General features: G+C 34.6%; 1 protein-coding gene and 1 long non-coding RNA gene across 3 annotated transcripts; one reads left to right on the top strand and one right to left on the bottom strand.

The window, feature by feature from the left end:
• Positions 1 to 163: 163 nt before the first annotated feature.
• Positions 164 to 4283, top strand: LOC147497942 (golgin candidate 1-like). Of its 2 annotated transcripts, none has more exons than XM_086560192.1 (10): positions 164 to 1237; positions 1617 to 1697; positions 1843 to 1892; positions 2201 to 2263; positions 2519 to 2596; positions 2689 to 2892; positions 3215 to 3271; positions 3392 to 3466; positions 3550 to 3868; positions 4073 to 4283. In XM_086560192.1, exons 1-9 carry the CDS (start codon positions 1210 to 1212, stop codon positions 3628 to 3630), a joined length of 717 nt encoding a protein of 238 aa, XP_086416318.1. In that variant the 5' UTR covers positions 164 to 1209; the 3' UTR covers positions 3631 to 3868; positions 4073 to 4283. The 2 variants fall into 2 exon arrangements, with proteins under 2 accessions (XP_086416318.1, XP_086416317.1); XM_086560191.1 differs by having other exon boundaries at positions 3550 to 3873.
• A 2304-nt stretch (positions 4284 to 6587) lies between these two features.
• LOC147497941 (uncharacterized) lies at positions 6588 to 10222 on the bottom strand. Its single transcript, XR_015194171.1, has 3 exons — positions 9985 to 10222; positions 9034 to 9686; positions 6588 to 6893 (listed from the first exon to the last, which is right to left on the bottom strand). It is a non-coding gene; the product is annotated as an uncharacterized LOC147497941 (long non-coding RNA).
• Between the last annotated feature and the right edge of the window lie 3140 nt (positions 10223 to 13362).

The raw sequence follows: 13362 nt of genomic DNA, 5'->3' as shown, positions 1-13362 counted from the left end.
ACGGCTACATGGTGGTGTCGTTTGAAATAGAAAACGTAAGCGACCGAGGGTTCGTTTTGGTTGCTGGGCTTGGGCTTTGATGGCAAACTTATAATATGACAAATTTGTAAAATTTCTTTTTTTTTGAGGGGTTGCCTAATCGAATCACCATTTTGTTTTGGGTGAGATTCGATCACTGAACCTCATACCTAAAATTAACAGTTAACCAAGTGAGCTAAACGTTTTTGATGCTAAATGAAGCAACCATAAACTTAAGACTTTAGTGTAGCGGGAATTAAGACTTTAAGCAATCATAAAAGTTTTCAAGTTTTTTCATTTTTCATTTTCGTTCTAAAAACAAGGGTTTCAACTCATGCTCCAACTTTTCTTCTTGAGGCATCCTCATTTCTCTATCGAATCTCACTCTTTATTAATTTGATTAATTTTGAATCAAATTAACTCAAATCATGAATGAACTGTTTCTTCAATTCATGAATCAAAATTGTTTCTGCTCTATATTTTGAATCGGAATTAACTGAGGTTTTTAATGCTCTTTGAATTTTCGTTAACATGAAATCAAATGTGTTTGTTGTTGATTAATGTAATATCCTTATTTGCTTGACCTCATATTTGAATACTTTGTGTTTCATTATATAGAAAGAGAGAGAAAAAGGCAATAATGGTTTCATAATAATTAAAGACAATTTAATAGGATGGTTTATTGTTTGCTACTTTAATATGACTGTTATTTTCTTGTTGGTTTTCATAATCATTAAAGACAATTTAATTGTTGGTTGATGTTTTTGTCATTATCTGATTTCCTTTGTGTTTTTTATATCTTTATTTATCTTCATTGGTGCTTAATGTTTTTTTTTGTATAATTGTCTATGAAATTTGTGTACATGTTGTATAACAATTAATCTGCAGTGCGGATTTGTATGACCAGTATGATAGATATTGAGTTTGATTCACATGGTCAATCTGTTAGCGAGAATTCAGGGAAACTTGCTTCAAAAAGTGGAGATTTGGTGTGCACTCATGCTCCCATTACTTCTAGGGATTGGCGTAAAGCAAAAGAGGTGACAGTTTTTTTTTTCCTTAAATTTGAAGCTACTGATTTTGCATAGCTCGCTAGCCCTTACCATTTATTTAAAAAAACAATTGTCTGATCTCAAAATGTGGCGCGATTTCTCGACTCATTAATCAATATCGAAATTCCGATATTTTCCAATGGCTTCGTGGCTCAAAGTTGCTGAAGGTATCAAACTTTTTTTCTTTGTCCTTGATCAGTGATCATGTGTGTTGTAGGTTTTGATCTGTGTCCCATTTATTTAAATTTCACTTTGAATATGCAGTTTATAAAATAGACTTAAAAATAAAATGAATCATTGTTAATAGAATAGTGACTACCCACGTATCTGGTTACTTATATCATTCATGACATTTGGCATTTATGTTGGTATCCTTGATGACTAATGAGGAACTGAGGTTGTAATCCATGGAAGCATAGATTTTTCGGCTTTTAATTGTGTACCGAGAATTCGATATGCTAATTTTCTTTTAGTTAGTTTAAGATTATGTGTATTGAAACTTGGATAAGCTGTTTACTTTAAGTTAGTTTAACATTGTGGATTCAGATCTATTAGAAGTTGTAGACCGAAGAGCAAAGTCGGTCACAAGCGAATTATCAGAGGAGCGACCTGACTTGAAACCACCAGGTATGGGATTTCAATAACCCTTAATGGCTTCATTTTCCGCCCCGTGTGAAACCTATTTATCTTCCTTGTGTACTCTGTTATTAATTACTATGGAGAGTTCTGACTTATGAATGTTCTTCTTTTGTCTCTTTTTGCAACTTATAAGCATCCAATGGACAAGAAATTCAAGCAAGGAGTATTAAACAAAAGGAGAAGGTATTTTGTAGCTTTTCGCGTTTATATGTTGCTCCGTACATTGTTGTCTTTAATCAACTCAGTTTATGGCTTTAAACACATCAATGTTTTTAATCACCCCACTTAACCAAAAATGGGTCTACAGGCCCAGTTGAGACTCTCCACCATTGATGCCTCTGAAACAAGTGATGGTGCTGGGGAGCAATTTTCCACAACAGTGTCAGAAGGAAAAGCGTTGCCTGACACTGATTAGTCATTGGGATCCTTTTACATATATAAGTGTTTAACATTTAGTGAATCTCTGATTAGTCCCTTTAGTTGGTTGGCAGGCTCAAGGACTACTTAAAAGTGCCATTTCCACGGGTCAATCAAAGGAGGCCATGTTAGCTAGGGTAAGATATAAGTAACTTTGTCAAGTTTATCTACTCATCTTTTATGTGGAAATATTTGCTCACCATCATATACCTGTAACGATACAATTTCTGTCATATTCATGACGCTATTATGTATATGTTCATCTATGAAACACAGGTTCAACTCCATATTTCTGCTTGATAGGTATTTTCGCATGGATAACTGACTTTGTGAACACGTTAGATCACTACAGTTAGAGCTTAAGCTTCAGAAACTTTGCGCTATACATGCAGGTTTGTGCTGGACTTTCTTCCCGCCTTCAAGAGTACAAATCCGAAAATGCACAACTGGAAGAACTTCTTACTGCAGAGGTGAGTTATCATATTGTTTTTCCATTTGTGGACAAACCTTAGTAGAATCATAAATTGATTTATCTGGTACTTACGAAGCGTTATAATTTCAGAGAGAAAGGAGCAACTCCTATGGATCTCGCGTAAAGCAGCTACAAAAAGATTTGTCCACTTCCAAGGTTGAAGTGTCTAGAGTTGAATCACATATGGTTGAGGCTTTGGCTGCAAAGAACTCAGAAATTGATTCCCTAGTCAATTCGTTGGATACACTGAAGAAACAGACTTCAGTTTCTGAAGGAAAGCTGGCTTCCTTACAGGTATATTTCATGTATCTAATTACACCTATATATTATGTACTTGAAGTGTGATCTTTATGAGGGCACGCTATTGGCAAGGAAGGCTCCTGTGCTATACCCTGTCAGCACTCTGATTTATTTAAGTGGAAGTTTTAATCATTAGAACAGAGAGGGAATCAAGTACGCTGTTTACGAATAATATGTAGAATTTTACTTTTGATAACTATACCCAGATACCTTGATATCTCTAATTATCTTGAATGTGCTAGCTATGGAGGCTCTTGCCTTGGATTAGAAGATGTTTGTGGTCATCATAACAGTGTCCATGTATGTTGTCGATCAGGTAAATATGGAGTCCATCATGAGAAATCTGGAACTGACAGAAACCCGGATGATGCAGGTATCTCGGTTAGCTTAGTCAAAATTAAAAAAATGTCTCTTGTTTGGAGTATAGTGGTTTTTTTGTATTTTTCACCTATACTGGGAAGTTCTGACCCTGGAAACACCATTCAATTGTTAGGCTCTCCAGGAAGAGCTGGGTTCTGCAGATCGTAGAGCAGAAGAAGAACGTGCAGCACACAACGCAACCAAAATGGTCAAATCTCTACCATTGTTTTCATAATTTTTCAAATATTTTCGTCTGTTATTTGCCTGATGTCTTATCCTTTGAATAAGCAGGCGGCTATGGAAAGAGAGGTGAGCTTAGAAATCGAGCTGTTGAGGCATCTACAGCCCTCACTAGGATGCATGTATCATTGAAAGGGAAACCAAATTGAAGGAGTGTGATCAAGTCATACCACATCAGTGTAATCCTTGTAGCCAAATGCGTATGGGAATTGAAAGCTGAAAAGTACTACTATATTCAGCTAAACTGATTTGCCTACTGATGAAAAAGGCGCTAAAAGTTGATAACATCAAGGTGGTGAGATCAGTAGCTCAACATCTTAGACCAACTCAACTTGGTACATCCCTATCAAAGCTAAAGCTGTTGGAAATAGTAAGGTATTAACTACAAATCCACTTATATCGCGGTAACTTGAAATTGTATCACTTGAGCTATGATGCTTTTGCATTATCATTTTTTCTATATATACTTTAGTTTGTATATATGCTTTAGTTTGTATATTGAATATCCGAATTGTTTCTACAATATTTTTAAGTTTGTAACGAGTGTGTCATATATTCGTGTGTTGTGTGCCAGGGTATTGGTGGATATATTGGGAGCTTACATTTTCAAGTTGTCGTAGAAGATGGAGTGATCTGGATCAAATGGAACTTGGAAGGCTGAAAAGTGGATCGCTCCCAATAGTGAACCATTTTGACTTTTGTATCGTAACTTGTGTTATAAGTTGTAAGATACTTTTTATGCAAGTTGTGTATAAAAATAAATGTGGTTAGGCTTTATGTGTTGATGTTTGGGTCTTGTAACTTTTTGTCCATAGTGGTCTATTTCTTATTTGCTAATGGTACAGATTTTGAAACACAGGTTTTCAAGCTTTAGGTGCAATTTGAAAGCTCAGCACCAATATTTTTTTTTGGTTCATGTAATTGATTTGGAACGGATATGGAGTGTTCCAAAAATTTCATTTGGAACGGATCTAAGGTGTTCCTTGGTTTTCATTTGGAACGGTTCGAAAGTGTCCCAAAACAACTTTGTAACGGAGTGCATCCGTTCCAAATTATAAAACAGGAACGCACCAAAAGTGTTCCCTCAATTTTGGAACGCAGGTAATAGGAACCCTTGTTGTCCGTTCCAAATCTCTTCAGGAATGGTTTTTCTCCATTCCAAAACAGAAAAAATGGTGTAGTGTCTAGTGAATTGTAATGCCACAGTAAGTGATTTGATCCAAGATGGAAGCTGGGCACTACCAGAGAACTTCAAGGAGTTTCTTATTCAAAATGGCATTGATACCAAGGACCAAAATATCGATATCGGTGAATATATCGGTGTACCCAAAAACCGATATTATTGGATATATCGGATATATCCATTTTTTTTGTGACCAGTCCAAACTATTTAAAATATCGGATATATCGGAAATATATTGGAAATATCAGATTTATATTAAAAAATGGTCAAAAAGTCAAACGATATATATCGTATATATCGATTATATCGGCGATATAAAGTTTTATATTGGAAATTCCGATATATATCGGAAAAAAAGGGTTTAATATTCGGTGGATATATGTCGAAAATATCGATGTCGATGTACCAAAAAAAGATATATATATCGGCGATATATCGGATATATCGACGATATTTTGGTCCTTGATTGATACTAATATTATGGATAAACCCTTGACACAAGATGAGGATCACAGGATTTGGTGTCCAAACCTAAAGGGTGAATATACAACTGCATCAGCAGACGAAGATATTAGAAGCAAGGAGAGTAAGGTCAGTTGGCATAATGTGTTATGGAGTCCTTACATACACCCAAGTACTGTTGCTGCAAATGCATTGAAACTGATGAGAAACTATGCAGCAACTCAGAAAAAACTTTAGAGAAGAGGGGTGCAGCTGGTACCAAGATGTGAAATTTGTAAGAAAGATGTTGAAAATCATAATCACTTGTTGTGGCATTGCCCATTTGCGAGGCAACTGTGGGAATGGATATAAAGTAAGTTCCGATTTAGAAACGACTTCTCCAGTCTGACACAAGCTCGAAGGATGGGTCAGGCTGTCAGGGTAGTAGCGTGCTAGTTAGTGAGACATATGTGGGAAGTAGCAGTAGCGGGTGGCATGGTGGCTCTTTGGTTTCATAGAAATAAGGTACACTATGAAGATGAAAGTAACAACTTTACCTTTTGTACAAAGCATGTGAAACAACAAGTTAACTGTGCTATACATACTTCAAAGGGTACTATGTATGGTACTACACATGATCACTTTGTGAGATTGGCTTGAGGTGCTGAACTAAAACTAAGGAAAGCTCCACATATCAAGGATTGCAAGTGGTTACTGCTTGAAATAGATCAAGTCAAAGTTAATGTTGACAGGTCTTCCATGGGAAATCTTGGATCAGCAGGGTGGGGTGCAACGTATCAACATCATAATGGTGAGTTTCTGCTCGTGAGTTGTAAGGGCTTAGGGGTCGAGATGAATTATGCTGCTGAGTGTTACGCAATTCTAGAGAATGCGGAACTAGCAATTGAGAAATGTTGGCTGAACTTATAGTTATAATCTGATTCAACGGTTGTTTTAGAAACTTTTAGTACGGGCAAGATACCATGGCAACTCAGTAAAAAATATGATTCAGTGGTGCAAAAGCAAATTGCAAAGATATATGCTCTCTCATAAATGGAGAGAATGAAGCTAATTTTGCAGCAGACATTGATGCAAAAAGAGGATCTAGCTTAGAAATGTATATGTAGGAATTCCCCCATGGTTGTATAAATGGGAGAGTCCTAATGGGCTGTATTTCAGATTTGTAACATGAACTTGATATGAGGTGTTATCGACCAGCATGTGGCTGGTGAGTAATTCTCATGGAGTTCATACATTTTTGTAACTTTCCTTTTTCTTAATATATAATAGATAAACTTACCAAGCGAAAAAAGAGTCTTGTGTTACTTGGAAGAGCAGTTGAGAAGTTTTCATTTTTACATTACAATTAGAAGACTTTCTAGTGATTTTGATTAGATATATATCAGGGTGGAAAGCTTTTGAAGTCAAATCTTAATGGTAGCAAATCACTTGTGCAAGCAACAACAACGATAATAGTCATTTATAATAAACCATAATAGTTAATACACACAAATTTTAAAATGATCCAACGCTGACATAATTGGTTTGATTGTCAAGCAGTTGATCCAACATTGCAGAGTTATTTATACAGACCAGATTCTAAAAACACACTACCAGGATGAGAACTTGATACTAAATCAGCCATTGCAATTTATACGCTTCTTGCAATACTTTAACCTTTTTGTCACTTTTCATTGACAGCTTCATCACTCCCTAACATCATCTCCGACTTCAAATATTCACGGTCAAACTCTGTCAGAGATGCGAGAAACTGCAGAAGGCACATAAACAATATAGTAAGTACAGCTGAAATGAAATACACCTGAAAATATAACAGAATACAAAAGACCTTTTCTGGTTGCAGGTGACACTCATAGAACAAAATACGAACGGGGAAATTTCAATCCTTTAGAGATACCCAAATATTCAAGCATGAAAATATTTATGTTCTCCACAAAAAAAATTCCCCTGCTTTTCTCAAGTTTTTTTTATAGGATTAATTACCGAAACGGCGAAGTGTCACCTTTTTCAAAAATGGCTTGTAATTTGAATTACTCCTAGGTTAATAGTTAAAAGTAAAGTTGGCGATGCCATGCAAATACTTTCATAGTGCCTTGGTGGAAACCTTAGTTTATAGATAATTCACCTATACCTAATTTACATTGACACAAATATGTTTGTTTGTATCCGCGTAGTTTGTTTACTTTAAAAAAACACGAATATATTTTTTATTTCATTTTACTTTTAAATGACCTATAATTTGATTAAGCCTAAGTTAATAGTTATAGTAAAATTAGTCATGTCAAGCAAATACTTTTCATAGTGAGCCTTGGCAGAAACCTAGTTTATATATAATTCATCTATACTGAAATTACATTGACACAAATGAGTGTGATCCGAGATGGATACGAAGGCTGTGTTTGGTTGGTGGAATCTCAATTTCTAGAAAATGGAGAGGGTGATGAAGAATACTGAAGATGAAAAGTTGGAACCAGAGAAGGGGAAGTTACCCCATCTGCTCCTTCCATTTAAGGAAAGTGAATACCTTTTTTTTCCAGAAATCAAGTTGTTTTTCCTAATTACGATACCCTTAGAAGGAAATATCTAAGATTTTATGGTTTCCTACCCAACGATTACCATTTTCGCTTCCTATTTTTGTGCCTCTCTGCTCCCTCCCTGATGAATTTCCATGAATTTAAATTCCTTGAACTAAACACAGCCAAAGTGTTAGACACGGCGAAACTGAGGTATACCCAATGTTGCCATGGGTCATTTTGATATGGGAACAGATACAGATATGGGGTATGCTACATGGGGTGGGACATGATACATTGGGGTAGGCTTAATTGGATCTGTTACGCCCTATTTTTTAGATAATTAAATATTCAGTTAAAAGCTATTTCGAGTTCGAGTAATTAGCTTTGGTACGTTTATGCGAGAGTTTAACATCTATGAATATAATATATATAATAAACAAATGAGTCAATTCATTCAAGCACTGGTAGTCTAATTTAATTATATGACCATTCCAAATTCCAATAGCCAATAATGCCTGGAGAAAATAATATGTAGTACTGATTGGCTATATTTTCAACTATGTACTGTTGTTTTTTTTCCTTCTTATTAGCTTTTTTTCTATAAGACTGGGGATGTTAGAAGTAGTGTTTTGATTCGCGACGGGAATCGTAGGGAGGAATAGCAAAGCTGGCATTATTGGGTATACCACATACAACATGTGTACATCTGTGTCTGACATGGACACAGACATGTGGATATGTATTCGACATAAATTATTTTTATAGTATGGCATGTCGATGTAAAATAGACCTATACATGTTGTCTGGTACTCTAGTTACTAATTACCATACACAAAGGGAAGAAACACCAATTGATCCTAAATAAATTCTGAGAAACCCTCAACAGACTAAGCCTAGTCGCTCCTAGACTCACTGTTCACTAAGACTATGAGAAGAGCGATGTTGCTGCTGTTGTGGCAATAATTTGTAGATAAACAAAAGCTGAACCATACGCTCTACAAGATCCAATATTTCATTGTGGGTGTGTGACATTGTAACAGCTATGCTTTCACATTTCAAATATTTGGTTTTTTGTCTCACCCAAAGAAAAAGAAGAGAGAAATAGAGACGTGAAATGAGAAAAGAAATTAAAGATGTCAAGTGAAGCTATGTCTTCTATGTTTTCACGGCAGCACAAGTTGATTAATTCATTGATTTTATTTCCTAATTGTCATCAAATTAACAGTTGAGACTGTACTAGTGTAGTTTTCTGAATGTTAACTTATTCATGCTAATCCCGATGGAGTATATATAGTGAACACAGATAAGAGCATTACAAAATAGATTCAGTTTAGAGTTTAGACACATGAGCAAACAAAATTTGAATTCACCAACCTCCTCACAAGTATATTTCTCTCCACTCACACAAATCTGACTCTGAAGAAGAACGCTCCATTTCGGTTTCCTGCAACAGAAGGGACAAAAAGGAAATAACAAATGCAATATAATTGTCAGTATCTACATGGACAAATTAAATTGGCTGACCCCACACACAGTGAAGCTGATCTCTAAGGTACGGAACTTTTACAATGCATAATGGCATAATGCTGTCATTTATGAATACGATTTACTAGATCCCTCAGTCCAAAACAAACCTTTCCCACCGGTTCAAGAAAGTCAATCGGTCTACTCTCATGCCCAGTTCTTTTTCAGTACCAGAAATTCAATTAGTAGGTATAACATGTTTATGTGCATATCTGAACAATGAACTATTAAAAACCGAATTTAAAAACTTGTTACATTGGTACATCAAAAGGAGGACACTCAAATTCCATATCATCAGGGATAAACTGCATATCCACACAATAACCCGAATGCTGTCCGTAATCCACATCACAAGAAAAGTATATTTCGTTTGCTGTAGCAACTGAATCACACTCCACAACTGCATAATATCCTTCATCATCTGGTGGATACACAGAGACGGACAAGACCTGTCCACCACCTTCAGCAGCATATTGGTTCAGCACCTTAAAGATTACTGAAGACTACAATGCAAAAAATGTAACTTTTAGTAACAAAGTAGTAAATTAGCCATGATCCAAGAATCAGATTTCTCACTACTCCCTACACCTTTATCGAATCAATCGTATGTCACAAGGCAAAAGTCTCTCTCTCTTAAACAACAATTTACATTACACACAGACTTCGGTGTTGAATTTTTTTTCTTCTAATCAGTTATTACGAACAAGTATCTAACAAATAATTGATGTAAGGAGAAAACAAATACATAATAATAATAATAATCACTAGGAGGAGGATAGGGGAACAAATAAATTTACTCACGTAGGCTGGTTTGGGACCCATATTTAATCACGTAGGCTAGTTCCCTGAAACAAAGGTTCTTCCACCGAATTCACAATTTCCTCTGAACAAGATTGTTCACCCTAGGTCATCACCATTGTTGTTTGCTTGTTTGTGCCTACTTTAGATATATACTACTTTAGATTATAGTCGGTGACTCGGTGTCCACAGTCCATGTCCTACTACTGAGCTTAACTATAACAAGTGCATCAAAAATCATGACTGACTGAGTCCCCATACCATTGTTACCTCTCCTTCTACCTCTTCACCGATTTTAGTACGTACTTTCTTGGACTACAAATCTTACAGCATCTTTTAAACAGGGAAAATATGTATCCCATTACCCGAACCGTTTATTGGTCCTAAAATGTTAGAACCGAGCTGATTAAGAACCGAACCGTTAGAACCAGAACAGATTATTATGATTTTGATACATAAAATTTAGTATTATATTTCACGAGATAAATGCAAACCCAAACATTATAATATATATATTTTAAGTTTAAAAGTTTACTAAATATATAAAAGTGGTATAATAGTGAATGTATGTTATTAAATGTATGCTTTGTAACATTACATTGAATATGTGTATTATAAATATTAATAATAATGTCAACGACTACGCACGTACGTATACTAGGAATTAATTAATACATTGTATATATTAACTAATAAACGTGTACATGATAATATTTATATAAGTGCATGTGTTTGATATATTATACGTGTATCGGTGTATATATAATAATGAATGAGTGCAATGCTAACAATTGTAGTACATGTACTTATTCTACATGTTAAAATTTAGTGTTGTGATATATATTTATATAGGACGAATGTATGTACGTATAGTATAATGTAGACGTGTTCGTTTTGAAATGCAAGTTAATACACACATGTACAATTTATGAGATGTATTTTAAGTTTTTAGAAAACTTTCAAAGATTATTGAATTTATGACCATTATTACAAGTGTTATTGTCGCACTAAAAACCAACTTTTATATCAGTTACTAATTAAAAATATAATTTTAGTAATAAACTAATAATAATGTATAATCGGAGAAGGAACCAAAACTCGAACCGAAGCCGACTTAATTAATGGATATGTATCCGGGTTTTCTAAATATAAGAAAAAAGAAACGGAAAGAACCAAACCCAATAGAAACCGTTAAAAATATAACTGAATCCCGGTAAGAACCGAACCGGAACAACAATCCCATCTACTATCTATATACTAAAGTAGACACCCGAGATTTCTCTCTCTCCTAGGTGGCCTCTCCTTATGGAGTTGTGGTGACATGAATATCTACTTGGCAAAATATCAAGAAGATGCATACAAATAGTAGAATGAGTTGTCAAGTACTCTTTTATATTAAGTACTTGGCAAAAGTAAAAAGGGACGACCTGATTTCATCAAATTTTAGCAAATCTTTAGATCTAGCCAACTTGCAAATAAACCGGTATTTTATAATAGACACTAAAAATGTTTGATTCGTAATAGGAAACTAATTTCTACAAATCTACTATCTATATACTAAAGCAGAGACCTTTAATGGAGGATTTTCTCTCTCTTATAACTACACCAGCTTAAGACTGCTAAAACCGTCCTTAAATTAGGACTGATAAAGCCGTCGTATATGACATAAGATCGTCGTATAATGAGTTGAGGTAAAAAAGTGGACGAGTTTTAGTGTGGTAAATACACGACGGTAGCGGCAGTTCTGGTACTCGTTGCCTTAAGTGGGCGGGGCTAGTTTTTCACTCTCGCGCTCATTATTTCCAATACCCTATTTTTAACAAAGCCAGTTAGAAACCTAGCGGAAAGAGAGATAAAACAAAACAAAAAAAAAAGGTGACTTCTAACAAGCCGTGAGTTTTGTACACTTAAGCAAGAGCTTCTGTAAGGAACACAAGGCAATAGCCTTTGAGCTTCTGTGAAATTGTAAGCTCTCTCTTTCTGTCTTAAAATATAACATTTAGTTAATGATTATAAAGCTTCAAGTTTGTGTTTTTTCGACTGATTTTTGGTTATTAAATTGATGTATTATTCACTAAACTGAAATGGGTACTTGAAACTTCGATCAAATCAAAGTTCTTTCTCCAAATTGAGGTAAAGTTCTTTCCTTTCTTCATTCTTTTGCATTTTTTATTGTTTTATTACTATGGATTCAATGGGGTTCGCTGAATTTATCATGGGTATTTGTTATTTTGATTTTTCTTTGATGGGTGTGAAATATTCATCTATATTTTAATATTTGGGTTATGTTAATTTGATTCATATTGAATTATTTGGTGCTGATTGTTTTAGAGTTGCTTGATCTTAGTTGTTACTGGCACAAGTGTTGTTGTTAATTAATCTTGTTCAGTTTTCAGTTGTAAACTAGTTTTGTTGTAGAAATTATTTTCATTTGTCAAAATTTGGTTTTGTTATTTGCTATAAAAAAAAAGCTATCTTTTTGTGATTCTTGTGTAGTTAATGTTTTTGTATATGTTGAAACATAGAAGTGGTCATTACATTCCATTTCAATTCATTTTATGTATTAATTGGGGTTATTAGATTAAGAGGTTAAATACGTATATGAGTGTCACTTTAGGTGATAAAAAAATATGTTGATGGGGTGGGTTGTTCGTGATTGTTTTTTTGTTTGCACCCAAAAATTCTTTGTATATATATATAATATGTTGAAGTGGTTGCTATCATTAGGACTTTAGGTTTCTCTTTGGTACTCTTGACTAGTGGTCCTGACCTTAACACGTAGTAGTGCCCTTGAAGAAGAACAATGTATTGATTAAATGTTTAACTTCCTCATCAACACTTGTTTTTTTTTAGTATCTTTCGTCAACATTTGTTGCGAGTATTTTTATTTGATCCATAGATTAAATTAGCTGAGGTATGTATATTAGCTTCTCTACTATTTTTTATGACATGTTTTTGTAAAAGTTAGTGGGACTTGGGGCTTGTTTCACTGCTTATTTGTAGTCTTTGTTGTTTGATAGTGCATATTTGAAATTTTGACGTGAATATGTGTATGTGGATATATTACCTATTGGAACTTGCTTCATAGTAATGAATGTATATAATAATAAATGTTCAGATTTATTGGTCCATTATCTATAAGAGTAATGTTTTTTCTTGTCTTGCATAAGATGTAACGCTACTCTAAATCTGTGTCATTTGCTTGTTTTTTCAAGATCATTTCTTGTTACGATGGTTTTCTGGTCTTTAGTATATATGTGACCAAGCTATAGTTTTAATTGAAATGTCGTATTGAAGAATAGTGCAAATCATTTGGGTTATAGGGCATGCCAACTTCACGCTACACCAGAATTTAATAATTTGGACATAGTCTTGGGACTA

The sequence above is a fragment of the Coptis chinensis genome, chromosome 5 (genome assembly GCF_015680905.1).
Source record: "Coptis chinensis isolate HL-2020 chromosome 5, ASM1568090v1, whole genome shotgun sequence".
Classification (NCBI taxonomy): domain Eukaryota; kingdom Viridiplantae; phylum Streptophyta; class Magnoliopsida; order Ranunculales; family Ranunculaceae; genus Coptis; species Coptis chinensis.
The sequence above is the reverse complement of the archived record's forward strand: the minus strand, read 5'-3'. Positions and strand labels throughout refer to the sequence as shown.